This window comes from Corythoichthys intestinalis, chromosome 7 (genome assembly GCF_030265065.1).
Source record: "Corythoichthys intestinalis isolate RoL2023-P3 chromosome 7, ASM3026506v1, whole genome shotgun sequence".
Classification (NCBI taxonomy): domain Eukaryota; kingdom Metazoa; phylum Chordata; class Actinopteri; order Syngnathiformes; family Syngnathidae; genus Corythoichthys; species Corythoichthys intestinalis.
In genome coordinates, this window is record NC_080401.1 from 13,586,079 (window position 1) to 13,600,210 (window position 14,132).

At 38.6% G+C, this 14,132-nt stretch overlaps 1 protein-coding gene across 1 annotated transcript in view; it reads left to right on the plus strand.

Annotated features, from left to right (window-relative positions):
• Positions 1 to 14,132, plus strand: part of cers1 (ceramide synthase 1) — a 61,053-nt gene that overhangs the window by 25,073 nt on the left and 21,848 nt on the right. The window contains exon 2 of the mRNA XM_057840587.1: positions 13,922 to 14,081. Within this exon, the coding sequence (XP_057696570.1) occupies positions 13,922 to 14,081 (160 nt within the window). The remainder of the gene's footprint in view (positions 1 to 13,921; positions 14,082 to 14,132) is intronic.

Consider the following 14,132-nt stretch of genomic DNA (forward strand, 5'->3'; position numbering starts at 1 on the left):
GTCTTAAGATATTTCCAAAGGCATGACGGTTTTTTTATACAGTACGTTAAAAAAAAAACACCCTGCTCTGACATTGAATATCTGTCCTGTAAATATTTTTTTAACCTGTGATATTTGTGTGGCCCGTTTTGTCTGGTATTCATCACGAGATTTTACTGTGGCAAAAGGGCTGCAACTGAATAACAGGATACACTTGAAAGGTATTTAGAAAAAGATAGTGATTGAACATCAGTATTCTGATAGTGTTGGACTGGCCTCTCTGAAAAATGTGAGTTTTTTTTGTCTGGACAGATCTTGGCAGTGAGGCAATACGTGTGGTCCGGCATTAGGCCAGCTTCATTTAGATGTCCCCATTACTGTCGGATGAAAAGGACGGCTCTTTTCTGCTTGACGGAATGGAAAGTGTCCACAATACTGAGATCATACGTCTAAAGTAGTCTTATTTTTTGTAGTCCTTGCAACTTAGTGTGCATTTCTCCATTTCAGCAGGCTCAGCTTTCCATAAATGTGGCTTAGAGTCTGAAAATTTTCTTGACTCTAAGGGTAGGTTCATACCACAGGTCTTAATGCACAATTCCAATTTTTTTGTCATATCTGTTTTTTGGCGTGCCCGTTCAGACTGCCTATGTCCATTGAGCCAGTTCAAGTATCACGCATGCGCACGAATTCGCAGTCCGAGATGCGCTGAGGAAACTGATCCGCATGTGCAGGAGCATCAAAACAAATGCTGGCTCAAGGTCAATCTAGGGTGATCATATTTTGATTTAAAAAAAGAGGACAAAAATAATTATTTATTTTATTTTATTGTTTGGCTGAGCCTGGTGACTTATGCTCAGGTTCCACATATAATACTGAAAACCCATTGGCAGTGTATCAAATACTTGTTCTCCCCACTGGAAATGAATATATATATATATATATATATATATATATATATAAAGAGTGTAACGGTACATGTATTCGTATTGAACCGTTTCGGTACTTGGTGTTCGGCTCGGAACGGACGCGTACCGAATGAGTTTCTGACGTAATGTAACCCTTACTTTTCGAGGCTGTGAGTCGATCGGGTTACAGTTTCTTTGTGTAAATTATATTTACTCCGTCTTCTCTACTATAATGAGGACCAACACGGTAGGACAAAACGTCAACGGCGCGACAACGTGGCCGCCGCGAGAACGCAGTGAAACGTGGCCGTTAAAGTCAATCAGCCAATGCTTACCAGTCGCAGTGCGGCCGCGTGTTAGACGCGTCCCAGAAGCGGCAAAAGAACGGCAGAGTTTATTATTTGACGAGAGACGCGGCCCTCTTGCGTCAATGCTACTAGCTAGCAGACCGGGCAGACCGGAAGTCACTTGTGTAAAAATACGGTGGATCCAGTCGATTTTCAAATTAATATGCAATCGTAACCCACTTTTTGAGTCCGTCAGATCTCTTGAGTGGTAGATCGGGGCACAGTTGACTTGTCTTTGTTGAGTTACAGTTGTCTTCTCTGCTGTAATAATAACCATCACGGCCCCGTGTTCAACACAAAATCCTCCTACCACAACAAAACAAGTAGGAACTCGTATTCACATAGGAACTAAAGTTATACAACATAAGATATACAATATAAATGAATACTACATCACATTTGTAAAATACAAACACATAATAAAATAAATAATAGCCCATTTAAATAAAATAAATTGAAATGAGCTAAAGCACCTGTAATAAAATAATAAAAATAATACACAGATCCTGCTTACACAATTATATTTATTTCTGTGTGGCGCTTTAACTTGAGAAAATCCACCAATAAAGCTTTTGAAAACCGTTCATAAGGGGAAAAAAAATCATTGAGGCATTTCATTTGTAAAATACATGTTAAAATCTTTGTCATTGGGATTGCTTTTCTCTTAAGCACAGGACTTCTTTTTAAGCTGACCAATACGTGGGGTCTGAAAGGCAAATTGTTGTTGGATTATTATCTTTCAATACCCGCTACTTTTTGAGCAGAATTCTAGCTTTGTATAGGTTACGGTTCCTATTGTTCAAAGCACAAAAGTGTGTAACAAACAACTAGCACATTTATATTTTGCATTTTGTTTTTTTACTGTACCGAAAATGAACCGAACCGTGACCTCAAAACCGAGGTACGTACCGAACCGAGATTTTTGCATACCGTTACACCCCTACTATATATACAGTACATATAGTTATGTGAAAAAATTAGGACACCCCTTTAAATATTCAGTTCTTTATTAAGAAATGCTCACATATACTTGTGTGATCTTGTTTTTCTTATCACTGGAAAAGAAAATAATTTAATTGCAGGTAAACAACAAAAATTAACATTGTTTTACTCATTAAACCAAATATAGCAACAAAAATGCATATTCTAACTGAGGAAAAGGTTGGGACACCCTGCCACCTAATAGCTAGTGTTACCCCGTTTAGCTGAAGTAACTTAAGTGCCACGCTTTTTGTAGCCATCTACTAGTCTTTGACATCGGTCTGAAGAAAGTTTGCCCCACTCCTCAATGCAGAATACTTTCAACAGTGACTGACTGTTGAAGAGAGAGAAAACACCATGGTGAGATCAAAGGAGCTATCTGAGGCCTTCAGAAAAAAGATTGTAGACACTTATGAGTCTGGTAAGGGATTTCAAAAGATCTCAAAAGAATATGAAATCAGCCATTCCACTGTCCGAAAAATAGTCTACCAGTGGAGGACATGCAAAACAACTGCCAACATGCCCAGGTCTGGCCGTCCAAGCAAGTTCACCCCAAGAGCAGACCGCAAGATGCTAAAAGTAGTGTCCAAATACCCTAAAATGTCATCATGGGACCTACAGCAGGCTCTTGCTACTGTTTATGTGAACGTGCATGCCTCTACAATCAGAAAGAGACTTCACAAGTTTACCCTTCCTGTGAGGTGTGCAAGGAGGAAACCTTTGCTCTCCAAGAAGAACATGAAGGCCAGACTGCAGTATGCCAGAGTGAATGTAGACAAAGACCAGGACTTCTGGAATAAAGTTCTTTGGACAGATTAATCTAAAATTGAATTATTTGGACACCCGAACAGAGGACATGTTTGACATAAACCCAGTACAGCATTCCAGGAAAATAACCTCATACCAACTTTGAAGCATGGAAGTGGAAGTGTCATGGTTTGGGGATGCTTTGCTTCAGCAGGACCTGGCCAGCTCACCATCATAGAATCCATCATGAATTCTTTAGTGTATCAGAGGGTGCTTGAGGACCATGTGAGATCATCTGTGAAAAAATTAAAGCTGAAGCGAAACTGGACACTGCAACATGACAATGACCCAGTCCCAAAACATACCAGTAAATCCACCAAGGACTGGTTGAAAAGGAAGAAATGAGGAGTCCTGGAATGGCTGAGTCAAAGCCCAGATCTTAATCCCATTGAGACGCTGTGGGGTGACTTGAAACGGGCTGTACATGCAGGAAACCCCTCAAACATCTCACAGCTGAAAATATTCTGCGTTGAGGAGTGGGGCAAACTTTCTTTTGACCGATGTCAAAGACTGGCAGATGGCTACAAAAAGCGTCTCATTGAAGTTGTTTCAGCCAAACGGGGTAACAAACATTTTCCTCAGTTAAAATATGCATTTTTGTTGATACATTTGGTTTAATGAGTGAAACAATGTTATTTTTTGTTGTTTACCTACAATTAAATAACTTCCTTTTCCAGGGAGAAAGGAAGACAAGATCAGACATTGATATGTGAACATTTCTTGATACAGAACTGAATATTAAATGGGGTGTCCTATTTTTTTTTCACATTACTGTACTGTATATATATTAGGGCTGTCAAACGATTAAAATTTTTCACTGGGTATAGGGAAGAGGAAGGGTTTTAATATAGGGGGTTTTCACATATCTGTTATTGGCTGGTACTTTTTATTTCATTTTATTTTTATTTTGTCTTGCATCTTATGTATATGGTTGCATTATTTCTTTGTTGATATGAGGCCTAATTAAATAAGGTGGACTGATATTATTGAGGAATAGAAAGGGGGGGGTAGGTTTTAATAAGCAAATGCTTCATCCTACTCCTTTTTGGACACAATGAATAAATTCTAATATTTATTATTATTATTGTCCTAAATATTTTTTGCTGTTATCTCAAGTATTATAATTGGTTTGTCTATTTTTGTTTTTGTTTTGTTTGTTTGTTTATTACTTTTATTTTCTCATGTCCAAAAGAAAACATTCTCATTCTCATTCATTGAGTTAATAACAGCTTAAAAATTAATTAATCGTAATTAATTGCAATTCAAACCATCTCTAAAATATGCCATATTTTTTGTAAGTTATTGTTGGAATGGAAAGATAAGACATAAGACGGTTATATACATTCAACATACGGTACATAAGTACTGTATTTGTTTATTACAACAATAAATCCACAAGATGGCAATAACATTATTGACATTCTTTCTGTTAAAGGGGTCCACGAATAGAAAGACTTGTAGTTCTTAAAAGATAAATGTTAGTACAAATTATAGTAATTTTATATTAAAACCAGCTCTTAATGTTTTTGTTTTTTAATGTTTTTGTTTTAATGAAAATTTATTAGGGCTGTCAAACGATTAAAATTTTTGTTCGAGTTAATTACAGCTTAAAAATGAATTAATCGTAATTAATCACATTTTAAACCATCTATAAAATATGCCATATTTTTCTGTAAATTATTGTTGGAATGGAAAGATAAGACACAAGACGAATACATACATTTAGCATAAGTACTGTATTTGTTTATTATAACAATAAATCAACAAGATGTCATTAACATTATTAACATTCTGTTAAAGCGATCCATGGATAGAAAGACTTGTAGTTCTTAAAAGAGAAATGTTAGTACAAGTTATAGAAATTTTATATTAAAACCCCTCTTAATGCTTTCGTTTTAATAAAATTTGTAAAATTTTCAGTCAAAAAATAAACTAGTAGCTCGCAATTGTTGATGTCAATAATTACACAATGCTAATTCATGGTGCTGAAACCCATAAAATCAGTCACACCCAAGCGCCAGCAGAGGGCGACAAAACACAAGTAACAAGGGGAAATTACACTGCTGTCATTTTAATCTGTTTGAGTGGGGAATGTGCGTTAAATGCGTCAAATATTTTAACGTGATTAATTAAAAAAATTAATTACCGCCCGTTAATGCGATAATTTTGACAGCCCTAAAATTTATTAAAACCCCTCCTAATGTTTTTGTTTTAATAAAATTTGTAAAATTTTCAATCAAAAAATAAACTAGTAGCTCGCCATTGTAGACGTCGCCGAGCGGTGATGTCAAATGGGCTCCCTGACGTTCTTCCACAGTGTCTTTAACTACGTAAGGTAGTGATTGAAATACACCACAAGGTGTCAATGGTGAGTTTTAAATTACTTAGAAATCAAGCCAATGAGTGTGTTTTGTCCCTCGACTGACGCCGTAGTTCCCATCCATTATACTTCACGGTCATTTGAGTGCTGGCTTCACAGCGTACGAGATCTCTGATAGTTTGTATATTGTGACTAAATATTGCCATCCAATGTATTTGTTGAGCTAAACGAAATGTTTGAGAAGAGTTTAACCAAAGTCTGAGTAAGTTTTATGTGTATATTGCATAGCTATTTTGATTGGGAATGCCATTTTCTTGTGAACATTATTTTTTTTTAGCGATAGGAATATTATTTTTGTTGTACTTTCACTAAATGATACTTATGTTTGTTGTGAAGGAGTTGCCGAAGCCTATGCCAATAAACGGCGCGGTCCAATGAACCCCTGTGTCCACTCGCCTTCCTCTGCCTCTTAGCTCTCAATGTGCAAAAAAACGGCGTCATTTAATCTGTTTGAGGCAATACATGAGCAGGTCATTCCGCGCATGCGTTAAATGCATCAAATATTTTAATGTGATTAATTTAAAAAATTAATTACCGCCCGTTAACGCGATAAATTTGACAGCACTAATACAGTGGGGAGAACAAGTATTTGATACACAGCCAATGGAAAACCCATTGGCAGTGTATCAAATACTTTTTTTTACACTAACAGCCATGAAAATGGTGCTTCATGCATGCCCTCAACTTCAACTTGGCGCACTTGTACAGAAGTGATATTGAAAATGAATATTTATCCGGATGTGGTAGTGATTTGGAATAAATCAAGAGTTGGGTAAAAATGTTATGTTGTGTTGTTTAGGTTATCTGAATAACAGTTAATATGTTACCTAAATCTATTTAGTTTGTTATTTTCCATTTTATTTTTTTTTCTAAAAATATATATATATTATGTTTGTTCATGGTCCCTGATAAAAATAAAATTACCTCCAAGAATATGGTTTATATCCAGTCCCTTTTTTGGGCTGGTGCGACTAATACTCCAGAGCAATTTATAGTTTGAAAACTACGGTAAATGAAACCACATGACACCTCCACATGTAACATTTGTTTACCTAATGTTTCCTCTTCTATTATTACCCTGCATTTCTGCACCGACATGCTGATCACCGTAAAATCTCTCAAGCAAGGCTTAATTCTCTTTCATTTAGGCTAGTAAAAAATTGCATCTGGCCCATCTTGAGATGCTCTGTGGAGCGCTACAACTGGCTTCAATGAGCACACAAGATGTGGATAATTTAACTTAAGTGAACCAGAGAGTGTAGTGGGTGACTGAGTGGATGCAATTGAGGGTAGAGAAGCAAAGGATGACCAGACTGATTTTTTTTTTATTATCACACCATGATTCCTTATTATTATACTGTATTTCTTTTTAGAACTTACCTTTATTTGCACCCTAAAGAATAAGATGAAGGAGGGGTTGTGGTGCTGACCTGTCATTATTTTTATGGACCCTCTCAGGAATAGTGCCAACGTCTTTTTCCACAGTCATTATCTGTCCATCCACTCTGTTAAATGGTCTTCCCCCTCCAAGGCGCGCCCATCTGTCACTTTATTCAATGTGAACTGAATGTCTAAGTATGTATAACGTCTTGTTTTTAAGGAATTGGGATTTTCCTCATTCGTCGCAAAGAACCAATGAAAATATGTTCTACTGTTCTTTTTAGCGTGTCCACTGGCTAACAGAACTGCCCTTCAATGCATGTTTTATTCTGCAGACCACACCTCCTGTCATTCAAAAAACAAAAGACAAAAGGCAGAGTCACTTTGATAATGCAAATAAAGCAATGGCTTTTAAAGGGTGTTTTTGTGTAAAAATATTGCTATAAAATGTTTTTTGTTTCCATCCAATTTCATTAGCTCATTAAATAAGCCGGAATGTGACAAGCACTCAGGCAACAGAAGCTCAATGTGGTACATATGCAATTTCAATCTGCCAATGCAGTTACTTTCATCACTTTCTTATTTGCTTATCTTTGTTTGCCTTTTGGATGCGTGATGACAGTCAGGGGCAAATTCAGGTCAAACCTTTTTGATTGCGGCATACAAAGGAAACAAAACAGACACAAAAAGAACAGGAAACAAAAACTCAAAATCTAGTCTCATGAAGATCACATATTAGAAATATTTGATTATCAGATTATATATGCGTAATGCATGCGTGTGTCAACGATACAGAGACTTGTCTGAGTGACGTCATATTGAATTGGAAGAAATCCAGCTGGAAGATTCCAATGGGATGAAAGTGGACCATTCTGAGCAGAACCACATGAGCCAGCGTACTGACTCACTGGCCCAGTTTATCTGCTTATACAACAGGCCAATGAAGTCCATTCAACCTCTATCGTCTCTCATCACTTACTTCCTGAGAGGAGGGGGCAGGGGTAGAACTTTGAAACATGGAGGGTTCAGTAATTGGAGCAGCTGCATGTCAGCAGGGAACGAAAGGAAATGACAAAGAATGAGGAAGAAGTGGAAGAGTAATCCAAAGGAACCACTAATCATTAGGTCTTCTCACACTAAGTTTGTTTTTTTCCAGTTTCGTGTCTGTTTGCTTTTATCTCTTTTAACGCGTTGGCTGACATCTATTGTTATCCATAGCAGCCAATAAGTTTAACAAGCCAAGAACCTAACCAACACTAACAGCTAAATCTCTCCCGATACACATTGTTTAAATTCCCATCTGATCTATGATACAGTGGGGCAAATAAGTATTTAATCCACCACTAATTGTGCAAGTTCTCCCACTTGAAAATATTAGCGAGGCCTGTAATTGTCAACATGGGTAAACTTCAACCATGAGAGCCAGAATGTGGAAAAAAAAAAACAGAAAATCACATTGTTTGATTTTTAAAGAATTTATTTGCAAATCATGGTGGAAAATAAGTATTTGGTCAATACCAAAAGTTCATCTCAATACTTTGTTATGTACCCTTTGTTGGCAATAACTGAGGCCAAATGTTTTCTGTAACTCTTCACAAGCTTTTCACACACTGTTGCTGGTATTTTGGCCCATTCCTCCATGCAGATCTCCTCTAGAGCAGTGATGTTTTGGGGCTGTCGTTGGGCAACACGGACTTTCAACTCCTTCCTCACCCCGTGGCGTCAAAATGATACCAAGAACGGTGAGCAAAAATCCCAGAACCACACGGGGGGACCTAGTGAATGACCTACATTGAGCTGGGACCATATTAACAAAGGCTACTATCAGTAACACAGTGCGCTGCCAGGGACTTAAATCCTGCACTGTCAGGCGTGTCCTCCTGCTGAAGAAAGTACACGTCCAGGCCCGTTCGCTAGAGAGCATTTGGATGGTCCAGAAGAGGACTGGGAGAATGTGTTATGGTCAGATGAAACCAAAATAGAACTTTTTTTTTTGTTTGGAGGAAAAAGAATATTGAGTTGCACCATACCCACTGTGAAGCATGAGGGTGGAAACATCATGCTTTGGGGCTGTTTTTCTGCAAAGGGACCAGGACGACTGATCTGTATAAAGGAAAGAATGAATGGGGCCATGTATTGAGAGATTTTGAGTGAAAATCGCCTTCCATCAGCAAGGGCATTGAAGATGAGACGTGGTTGGGTCTTTCAGCTTGACAATGATCCCAAACACACAGCCAGGACAACAAAGGAGTGGCTTTGTAAGAAGCATTTCGAGGTCCTGGAGTGGCCTAGCCAGTCTCCAGATCTCAACCCCCTAGAAAATCTGTGGAGGGAGTTGAAAGTCCGTGTTGCCCAACGACAGCCCCAAAACATTACTGCTCTAGAGGAGATCTGCATGGAGGAATGAGCCAAAATACCAGCAACAGTGTGTGAAAAGCTTATGAAGAGTTACAAAAAACGTTTGGCCTCCGTTATTGCCAACAAAGGGTACATAACAAAGTATTGAGATGAACTTTTGGTATTGACCAAATACTTATTTTCACCATGATTTGCAAATAAATCCTTTAAAAATCAAACAATGTGATTTTCTGGGTTTTTTGCCACATTCTGTCTCTCATGGTTGAGGTTTACCGATGTTGACAATTACAGGCCTCTCTAATATTTTCAAGTGGGAGAACTTGCACAATTAGTGGTTGACTAAATACTTATTTGCCCCACTGTATGTTTTGCCCATACCGATCTGATTTCAATCCAATCTCTGCATCTTTTGACCATTAAAAATTAGGGGTGTACTGATCTCATATTTTTAAAGTCACCTGATCTTGAGAGAAAAAAAAAGTCCATATTTTTACACCCGAGTCAGAGTAACCTGATTTTGAGAATTTGACGATAACGAGTCCCGATCCGATACCGCAAGGGAAAAAAAGTCTTTTTTAAAAAAATTTGACAATTTTTGAGATGACTAAAATATGACTAAGACTAATACGGTAAGTATTATCGTCCAAAAGATTAAGACTAAAATTCAAATGGCTGCCAAAAACAACAGTGCAACATTAAATCCAAACGCACTACGCAATCATCTTTGAATATCCCTCCGAGATACTTATTTCATGAAGTGGCTTCTTCATTATAATTTTCTCCTTCACATTTTCAGAGGGGAATTCAGAAAAAGGGTGAACACTCAAAGGTTAGGTGAAGGCCACTTATCTGCCACAGGTCCAGTAGATTATCTCAGTGTCCTTCATCTTCTGTAATAAATTACACTACAAGATGGGACTTTGGCCAAACCTATACTCAATGACTATGTGGGACTTCCTCAAACTATTTTAAGCACATGCTACTTGTTTGAAGCTGAAACTACTTTTAAGCCTTGTGTTATTGTCTTTATTGACGGATCCAGAAATGTGGTGGACCGTATTATTAGGGTGTACATTGTGTAAGAGAGTTTGGAGTGAAAGTTGGTTTATTTATTTATTTTTAGTCTAATATAAGATGCATAAGCAGGTGTAGTGTTTGCAATATCAGTGTTCAATGTTTTTCTGGCTCGGAGAGCTTGTGTGGGCCCATGTTTTGTGTCAGACAAGCGGGGGGTTCGAGCAATGCCGAACAAGACTGAGGGGGCACGCTGACAGCTGGCTTCTATAAATATATGTCGCAGGCGGGGGGCAGACTAAAGGGGGAAGGAATGGTGGGGTTGTTCTGAAGGAGGGGGCTGACAGATGTGCGAGAAAGCAACACAATGTGCTGAGAGTCTTGTGTCCACTTGATTTTGAGCACGCATATCAATGAGTCATGTGGTCGCTGTGTGCTATTTTTTTTCTGTATTGACTCATATTTGTCGAGACTGCACAACACAAAGGGCGTTGCTGTTGCATGGTTTGGATGAGCGTGGGCATGTCTGCTTATTTTCCTGTCTTACTTCAGACTTAAGGGTCACACAATTGCCAGGTGGGCCATATTAACTCTTAGATACAAGTAATGGTACAACACAAATCACAACATCATAAATATTTTGACAAATTGTGACAAAACTTCAAATTGACAAATAACCATTCATTGTGTTAGAGTCAGGTCCATAAATATTAGGACAAGTGCGCAATTCTTATCTTCCTTGAGAATTGTTGCCATGCCTAGATATTTATAGACCTGATAGTAATGTAATACTTGTTATTGCAGCATTCCTTTGATTGTGACCTTCAGAGGACACATGATTTACATTTAGCCGTAGCCAAACTTCCTAATGATGTTGTGAAGTTGCAGCGTAATCAGAGCCTTATCAGATCGTGTCCTGGTGACTGTTGGCTAACAACTGATTCAGACGGGCTGGATCGCTATAGCTATCTATCCTTTCTTTTCCTTCAGGCTCTACTTGTACACGATGAATCCGAAGTGACGTGTTTGTGTGTGAATGTTGTTTATGAGGCTGTCACAAAGCTGAGACGCTATATAAACACTCTCCTTATGCTGTTTCACTTGCACTCTTATGGCGCTCTACCTGTCTGTCATAATCTGCAAGGGCTGTGAGATGTCGTTTCATATCATTATTTTATTCTGGAGAAAGCTAAAGTATGTGCAAAGCAGGCTTCAATGTCGGCAGAGGAGGAAACTGGTCACTGTCCCCACCACTAAGGAGGTGGTGCCTTCTTATTGGGTCGTATCAGGGCGTCAGCAGGCCTCGCCTCCTCTTGCTCTTGTTCTGCTTCTATGAAGAAATGTGTGTGCAAGTAAACCACATGTTTATATTGTTGTTCAGAGGGAACACTACAGTACTTTGTTTATTCTACAAGTACAGTACAGCTGTATCTAACTTCTATGTATATATAATACAGTGCTGGCCAAAAGTATTGGCACCCCTGCAATTATGTCATATAATGCTCAATTTCTCCCGGAAAATGATTGCAATTACAAATGCTTTCGTAGTGATATTTTCATTTATTTTGCTTGCAATGAAAAAACACAAAAGAGAAAGAAAAAAATCATTATCATTTTACACAAAACTCCAAAAATGGGCCGGACAAAAGTGTTGGCACCCTTTGAAAAATCATGTGATGCTTTTCTAATTTGTGTAATTAACAGCACCAGTTACTTACCTGTGGCACATAACAGGTGGTGGCAATGACTAAATCACAAGTGCAAGTGTAAAGCCCATGGCACTGTGGCTAACCTCCCTAGATGTGGACGGAAAAGAAAAATTGATGAGAGATTTCTCCGAAAGGTTGTGCAGATGGTGGATAAAGAACCTCAACTAACATCCAAACATGTTCAAGGTGTCCTACAGTCCGAGGGTACAACAGTGTCAACCCGTACTATCCGTCAGCATCTGAATGAAAAGGGACTCTATGGTAAGATACCCAGAAGACTGAAGGCTGGAGTTTGCCAAAACTTACCTGAGAAAGCCAAAAACGTTTTGGAAGAATGTTGTCTGGTCAGATGAAACAAAAGAAGAGCTTTTTAGGAAAAGGCATCAACATAGGGTTTACAGGAAAAAAAAAAACGAGGTCTTCAAAGAAAAGAACACGGTCCCCGCAGTCAAACATGGGGGATGTTTTGGGGTTGCTTTGCTGCCTCTGGGACTGGACTGCTTGACCGTGTGCATGACATTATGAAGTCTGAAGACTACCAACAAATTTTGCAGGATAATGTATGGCTCAGTGTGAGAAAGCTGGGTCTCCTTTGGAAGTCATGGGTGTTCGAGCTGGACAATGACCCAAAAGACACTTCAAACAGCACTAGAAAACGGTTTGAGAGAAAGCACTGGCGACTTCTGAAGTGGTCAGCAATAAGTCCACACCTGAATCCCATAGAACACCTGTGGAGACATCTGAAAATGGTAGTTTGGAGAAGGCACCCTTCAAATCCCAGAGACCTGGAGCAGTTGGCCAAAGAAGAATGATATAAAATTCCAGCAGAGTGTCGTAAGAAACTCATTGATGGATACCGGAAGCGGTTTTTCGCAGTTATTTTGTCTAAAGGTTGTGCTACAAAGTATTAGGCTGAGGGTGCCAATAATTTTGTCCGGCCCATTTTTGGAGTTTTGTGTAAAATGATAATGATTTAATTTTTCTTTCATTCTCTTTGAGGGTTTTTCATTGCAAGTAAAATAAGATATCACTACCAAAGCATTTGTAATTGCAATCATTTTCTGGGAGAAATTGAGCATTATCTGACAGAACTGCAGGGGTGCCAATACTTTTGGCCAGCATTGTATATTTATATACAGTACGTATGTTATTGTATTTTTTTAAACAGTGATAATGTTCAAATTGAATAACATTACAGCAAATTACAACAATTTTAAGTGTGCTTTTAGGATTTAACCTCTACCTCACTTTTGAGGATGATTACTGTTTTAATGTTGGTCTATATATACATATTTTTTTGTCAAGGATTTTTAACCATCCAGTGCCATTTTGGTGCAAAGCCGTGCAAGTTGGGGGAAAAATATGTAATCCATTTGATTTTTATGTTTTAGGAAGTAGCACATAGGGGTGTGACAAAATATCGAAATGGTGATATATTGTGATACTTTGCATCCTAAAAGGTTATCGATACGCTCATGCCAAGAATCGAGATATCCTTTTAAAAAGGTATCAATGTTATTTAATTTTTTTTTTTTTTTTTTAAAACAAGTTACTACCAAGATATTCCACCATATGGCGTCTCGGTTAACTCTATGTCTGCAATTCATGGTGCTTGACGCCCAATTCATTAACACTTGGAAGGGCGAAAGAAAGACCATTCGTTCGTCCGAAACCAGAGCGTTCACAGTCACTGTTTCCGATTTTCGGGACAATTACAGGTCCTGTTGAGTTTGAGTCACTGCCTAATCATTCCTGGGTCACTTCCTGTTCTGGAACCCAAAATTACCTCTTTGCCTGGCATTGGATGCCACTGACCGCCATAGAAGTGGGAGGGACCCGTTTGAAATGGGAGGGGGTTAATTTGCTGCCACCCTCCCAGTTCAAATGAATGATTTCCTGACCAATGAATTCATAATTCTTGTATCGCTATATCGTGAGATCATTGTTATCGTGAGCTTTTATCGCAAATCGTATCGTACTGTGAGGTACCAAGAGGTTTCCACCCCTAGTAGCACATGCAGAAGAAAAATGTTCACATATTGTTTCTTTGTGTCTCCGCAGCCACTGGCACAGTGGTGCAGATTGCTGCCCAAAGATGCCGCCAAGATGCCGGAGAGTGCGTGGAAGCTGGTCTTCTACACAATGTTGTGGTGCTACACCACGTACTTGCTCTTCTTCACCTCCTACCCCTTTTTCAACGACCCGCCCTCTGTCTTCTACAGTAAGTCTGCTGTTGGATATATCCGCACAATCCAGTGATTGACACTTTGAC